Source organism: Lepus europaeus, chromosome 9 (genome assembly GCF_033115175.1).
Source record: "Lepus europaeus isolate LE1 chromosome 9, mLepTim1.pri, whole genome shotgun sequence".
Classification (NCBI taxonomy): domain Eukaryota; kingdom Metazoa; phylum Chordata; class Mammalia; order Lagomorpha; family Leporidae; genus Lepus; species Lepus europaeus.
The window spans coordinates 30,460,207-30,467,033 of NC_084835.1; the positions used below are offsets into that span (position 1 = coordinate 30,460,207).

The following is a 6,827-nucleotide window of genomic DNA, read 5'->3' on the forward strand; positions in this document are numbered from 1 at the left end:
TCTACTTAAATCGCTACTGTACTTTTTCAACAACTGCTGTTCAGTGTAGACAAGTTAAAAAAATTATTTTCACTAAACATGAAAAAATCCTCACACACAACCTTTTTGTTTCTAAGTGAAAATGGAAAACAATTTTTCCCCAAGGATTACTGGACTCAAGAGGGAAAATTACGGTTTCTATTTTCTAAATCCTGAATTGTTTTTAATGTGTTCAACTAAATTTTGTGTGAGAAACTTATGAATCTGGTTTACCTAAAACAACACAAAACACAGCACACATTTCCTACTCTTGCCCCCCAAAACGACGGGACTTCTAGGCCAATTTTCTGGTCCTATCGAAAAATTAGGTATACCATATTCTTAGGCACCTAAAACCTAATAAAAAGAAGTAGACGTCAAAAGGTTTTTATCAATTTAAAAAAATTTTTTTCAACCTCCTACCACATTTGAACATCCTTCCAACCTATTCTCAATAACTTAGATTGGACATAACTTTTCTCATAATCATAATTCTTAACACAATTGATAATCTTGACTTTTAAAGTAACTTTCTGAATGCTGAAATAACATTAATCTCAACTACTTCTAGAAACATTGCTCATGTCAATGGGTAGAGTTAACTTCATTTCTATCAACATGGTTTCTCAAACCAAGTATTTCCTTGGCTTTGTCATCCAAATAAAAATGAACTTTTTTTTTTATCCTACTGATAAAAGGCTCTAAGAATTCCAGTTGTACAACAGGAGCTGGTTAGTATATGCACAATGCTTTAGTGAAGATTCTACGTCTTCTTCATTGGGATTCAAAAGACCCCTCAAAAAATTGGTTTTTTGCAAAATAAAAATTTTCCATTAGTTTCCTAAGTAAGTCATGAGAAACTGAACCATGCAGTAGAGCAAAAGTTGTCTAAATTCAGAATATTCAAAATTACTGGGCAGTCAAATATAATTCCCTAATAGAAAGAAACACTAGTTTTGATCTCCATTACAAATTGACTCCTTCTTGAGTTACAGTATGGAATTAAGGATAAATTGGTAAAGGCAGTTAATGTAACTGTTCCCATAGTGGTTCCAAAAACTAAGGCTTAACTTTTCTTTTAATCTGAAGTTCTGCCAACTCGGACACCAAACTGCAGATTCTTGGGCATAGGCTAGTCTCTCTTTTTTTCCCCCCATTGGGAAATGACTGCACCAAGAACCTACCTTCTTTTCAAATACAAGAAAAACCATACTAAATTTGGATTTAAAGAGAGAGCTCTATTTAATCTAAGTCTTCAGAACAACCAAAAAGGTCTGTCTACATGGAAATGAAGTGTGATGGAAAACAGCAGTGTACGTGGCTCGCATCTCCTAACGGGGATAGCTAAAAGAAGGGAAGACGCTGACAATCAAGCAAATTTCAAGTAGACACATAGAGCTGAAGAACTTTCCATAGGGAGAAGCAGCACTTGTGGTCCTCAGAACGCAATGAGCTTGGACAAAGCCTCAGAATCCATGGCCACGGGCTATTTCCACGGGGAGACTTCTCGGAAGCATCCTTAGGAGGACACATCGGCTTCTCTGCCTTCGGGGCCTGGGAGGGAGGGGCGCCGAGCACCATCTTTCCTCTCCGGGAGCTGCAGCCTTACGGACAAGCTTCCAACCTGAGCTACTTCCAACTTCCACGGGCAGAGGGGGAGCAGCGGAGCGTGGTTCCACCGCTTTCCTCTCGCACCAAGCGCAGCAGCTGGGCGGCCGTGGCAGTGAGGGGAGAGGCGGCTGGCGCTGCATGCGTGTTTACGTGTCTCGCATGGGTGTGGGAAGAGGAGACAGAGAGGTTCTAATGAAAAGATGGAGGGGAGAGAGAAAGGGGGGTCGGGGAGAAGGGGAGGCACCACCTTTCTTTTCTCTGCTCTTCCTGGGGATCTGAAAACTCCTCCTAATTGGCCTTTCGGGCTCTTCCGGGCCTTTGGGCAGAGCTGCCGCGCCCCGCCTCAGAGGAGTCGTGAAGCTGCTCGTGGCTGAAGCTGTGGGCGGCCTCGGCCCCCGCGGTCTCCTCGGGCCCGCCGCTGCCGCTGCCGCCGCCGCCGCCGCCGCCGGGCTCGGCGATGATGAGGCCGCCGCCGCCGCCATTTTGTGGGGACGATTCATGCTCCGGAAGCTCCTGCTTCATCTCTTCGCCGCCGCCGCCGCTTTCCCAGCTCGCGTCCGTCGGCGGCGAAGCCTCCGTCTCTGCAGCAGTCGCCATCGCGCCGCCGTGAGGAGCTCCGGGAAGCTTCTACCCACAAGGTCGTCGGGCGAGGGGGGAAGGGGCGGCGGGCTGGCCTCGCCGCCCAGTTACTCTCAGCCCACCCACTCCCCTCCCCCCGTGGCCGCGGGCCGCGCTCCTGACCCCGTAGCTCTTTGGGGCGCCAAAGTGGGCGCCCCGACAGTGCTGCCCTGCCCGAGGAACCGCTCCTCGCTCGGGCAGTTCTTCAGCCGGCCCCCGCCACTCAACGTGCTCGCGTCGGGCCCGAGAAGGGGCGGGGCCGTCGCTGGCTGGCTCCGCCAATGGGAACGCGGCTCCCGCCTCTGCCAGTGCGGATACACCCTGCCGGGGGGCGGAGCCTCCAGGCGCCGGAGCCCGCCAAAAGGGGCGAAGGCAACGCCCGGCCGGTTCCTCGACGCCGCCGTTTGTCCGCCAGGTGCAGGTCGTCAGCGGCTGTTTGTAAACTCCCGGGCGGCACCTGGCCGACGCTGGCCTAGAAGAAGATGAAGTCGACCTTGTCCTGTGAGCTCTGGGCGGCACCCCTTCAGGGGGAAGATCCCCTCCCCCTGAGCCAGGGGCTTCAGAGCAGTGGATTCTGGATGACTCCAGTTTGAGACTTGTTTGCATGCATACCAAGGCCTGGAAGAGATAAAGAGAATGGGTTTTGGCGATAAGAGCCTGGGTTCATCTGCCTCCCATTCTCAACCAGATATTGCTTCTTTACAATGGTTACTCCCACCCGCCCTAAAAGATAAAGCTCCAGCAAGCACTGTATTAGGAGCCTTTAAAAAAAAATCTATTTATTTGAAAGGAGGAGTTGCAGAGAGAGAGAGAGATTTTCCATCTGCTGGTTCACTCTCCAGATGACCTCAACGACCAGAGCTGAGCTGATCCGAAGCCAGGAGCCAGGAGCTTCTTCCAGGTCTCCCCCGTGAGTGCAGGGCCCCAAGCACTTGGGCCATCTTCCACTGCTTTCCCAGGAGCGTCAGCAGGGAGCTGGGTTGGAAGCAGAGCAGCCGGGACTCCAACCAATGCCCATTTGAGATGCCGGCAGGTCTGGCAGGCGTTGGCTTTACCTGCTATGCCACAGTGCCTGCCCCTGTATTAGAGGTCTTTGAAAGGGCCTCATTACTTAGTGTTAACAAGACTGGGCTCTGGAGTGGTTGAAAGGAAGGGAGCTACTGGCTTTTAGACTATGTTTGCTTCTTTTTTTTTTATTTTTGCTTTCAGTTTTCCTACAGTAAATGTGTACTATAGAAAAAATAAACTTTTGTAGCCACATCTTAAAAATATATACAGGCATTGTGGGTTAAGTGCCCCATGCTGATATAGGAACACCAGCTGGAATTCCAGTTAGTCTGCTTCCCATCCAGGTCTCTGCTGATGCACCTGGAAGGCATCCAATGGCGGCTCACGTACTTGGGTCCCTGCCACCCACATGAGGGACCCATCCTGCATCCTGACATGGCCTGACCCAGCCCCACCTGTTGAATACCATATGGAGAATGAACCAGTGGAATGAAGATCTCCATCTCCCCCTCTCCCTGTCCCTCTGCAAATAATCTTTTAAAAGTATATACAGCAAGTTGTCACTCTCCCTTTAACTTGATAGTCAAGGGGAAGGACCTTTTAAATACTTTAAATCTAGTCAGCATAAACTAGCCTGAGTTCTGGAGAGTATAGCAAATACTAATAGCCAGGAGCCCTGAGCTGCTTGGGTCTCTCATGTGAGTGCAGGACCTCAAGCACTTAGAACCTTCTTCCGCTGCTCTCCCAGGCATATTAGGAGGGAGCTGAACTGGAAGTGGAACGGCCAGGTGGAGCTGGTGCCTATTGGGATGCTGGCGTCATAGGCAGGGCTTAACCCAATATACCACAATGCCAGCCCCCATTGCAGGCCTTTGGGGAGTGAACCAGTACCAGTGCCTAGAAGATCTCCATCTCTCCCTCTGTCTCTATAACTCTGCCTTCAAATAAATAAACCTTTAAAACTATATTTTTAGGGGCTGATGCTGTGGTGCAGCAGGTTAAAGCCCCAGCCTGCAGTGCTGGCATCACGAATGGGTGCCGGAGTCCCAGCTGCACTTTTGATGCAGCTCTCTGATGTACCTGGGAAAGCAGTGGAAGATGTCCCAGCTCTTTGGGCCCCTGTACCCACATGGAAGACCCGGATGAACTCCATGCTCCTAGCTTCGGATCAGCTGAGCTTTAGCTATTGCAGCCATTTGGGGAGTGAACCAGCAGATGGAAGACCTCTCTAACTCTCAAAAAAATAAAATATTTAAAAATTAATTTAAAATATTTTTTAATTTTTTTAATTTGACGGGTAGAGTTAAAGACAGAGAGAGAGACAGAGAGAAAGGTCTTCCTTCCGTTGGTTCACTCCCCAAATGGCTGCTACGGCCAGCGCTGCGCCAATTCAAAGCCGGGAGCCAGGTGCTTCTTCCTGGTTTCCCATGCGGGTGCAGGGGCCCAAGCAATTAAAAATATTTTTAAATGAGGGCTAGGTTGAGGGAAAGTGCTAAATTTAAGTTAAAGGTTAACTTTGAGGGGGCTGGTGCTGTGGCATAGTAGGCTAAGCCACCACCTGCAAGTGCCGACATCCCATATGGGTGCCAGCTGCTCCACTTCCAATCCAGCTCCCCGCTATGGCTTGGGAAAGCAATAGAAGATGGCCCAAGTGCTTGGTGTGGGACACTCGGAAGAAGATCCTGTCTCCTGGCTTCAGATCAGCCCAGCTCCCGCGTTTTGCGGCCATTTGGGGAGTTAACCAGCAGATGGAAGATTGATCGATCTCTCTCTCTCTCTCTCTCTGCCTCTCCCTTTCTGTAACTCTGCGTTTCAAAGAAACAAATAAATCTTAAGAAAAAAAAAAAAAAAAAAACCAGTGTAGGCATTTGGCCTAGTAGTTAAGTTGCTGGTTTGATTAAGATGCCAGCATCCTATATAGGTATACCTAGGTTGGATTCCTGGCTCCAGCTCCTAACTCCAGCTTCCTGCTAATGCGGACCCTGGGAGGCAGTGGTGACAATTCAAGTGGTTGGGTACCTGTCACCCAATTGGAGACCTGGATTGAGTTCCTGGATCCTGGCTTTGGCCTGCAGGCATTTCAAGAGTAAACTAGTGGAATGGGAACATACTCTGTCTCTCTGCCTCAAATAAATATAATCTTTTAAATATTTTTTCTAGTAGAAAACAGTGTGCAGTGAAATATCCAGAGACCACAATTGCCTTTTTAAGTTTGGAAATATAAAAACCTTCCACTTCAACTCCTCATTTCAAAAATAGGAAAAGACACTGCCTCCTGACAGTCAATAAGAAAAGTTAACATTTATTGGGCATTTTCAGTGTGTCAGGCGCTGTTCTAAGAATGTGACATGCATTGTTTCATCAATCCCCACAGAATGTGCTAATATATCTCCCATTTTGCAGGTGAAGAAACTAAGGCATAGTGTCTAATTAGCTTTCATAATATCAGTGGCAAAACCAAGATCCTAACCCCAAGCAGTTCACCTCCAGAGCTTGTGCCCTTAATAATCACAATACATTAACCTCTCTTGTTGGTGAGACACGTCCAGACATTGCTTTTTCCACTGTTGCCATTTCACCTCCCTTTCTCAGTCTTTTATTAAGTAATTTTTAAGTTATTTATTCATTTTTATTTAAGGGCACAGTATTAGAGAGAGAGAGAGAGAGAAAGATCTTCCATACTCTATTTAACATCCCAAATGCCTGCAACAGCCAGGCTGAGCCAAAGTAAAAGCAAGAAACTTCATCCAGGTCTCCTATGTGGGAGGCAGGGACCCAGGTACTTGGACCATCACCTGCTGCCTCCCAAGCATGCTAATGGGAAGCTAAATTGGAAGTAGAGAGAGAGCTCTTCCCAAGCTCCTCCATGTGCTTCTTCAGTGTGGCATACCCACCAAGCTCCATTAGCCTCAGCATCCACCCTAGTGCGATATGTTCCTTCTGCACGCCGCCCTCTTCTCCAGTTCTAGTTCTGCACTTCCTTTGTCATCTGCTTCACTTCCTTGTGTAAACTTCATTAATCAGATCCCCCTGCTGTTCTGTGTTCTAGGTAGGTCAGATTTTCCTATTTGGTGCTTTCATAGTTCCTTTTCCCCACATCATGCATCTTCCATTTTCCTCAATCTGTAATTACCTCCTCAATTGTAGGGTTAGTTAGTTAAACCTGTTTGTCCCACTACACCCTCTGCTCCATTGCATAGACAGAGGGGCTCACCACAGTGCCTGGGGGCATAGCAGCAGATGGTAACTAAATAGGTTTTGATTCCTGAGGCTAGAGTCTGTTGCAATCTCACCTAACCACATTTGGACTTATCCCCATTAAGTGTTTCCAGGTAGGATTTACCCAAAATACAAATTAGGGAGTGTCTATTCAAATGCTGTTTCAATGACTTATAGAAATTCAAAGAGCCTTTTACTGCATTTGAGAAGACAGATGAACTTCATTTGCCAAATCCAAGGCCTATTAAAATCAAAAGAATTTAACAATGGGGAGTGATTGGTGTGCGATACCAGCTGAAGGATCAGTAGGAAAGTAAATGACCTAGTTACAAGGTCATGGACACCACTGCTGT

At 47.6% G+C, this 6,827-nt stretch overlaps 1 protein-coding gene across 1 annotated transcript in view; it reads right to left on the bottom strand.

Annotated features, from left to right (window-relative positions):
- Window positions 1–2,478, bottom strand: part of TASOR (transcription activation suppressor) — a 51,658-nt gene extending 49,180 nt beyond the window's left edge. The window contains 2 exon segments of the mRNA XM_062201111.1: window positions 1,877–1,967; window positions 1,969–2,478. Coding sequence (XP_062057095.1) covers window positions 1,877–1,967; window positions 1,969–2,226 — 349 coding nt within the window. The 5' untranslated portion in view covers window positions 2,227–2,478.
- Between the last annotated feature and the right edge of the window lie 4,349 nt (window positions 2,479–6,827).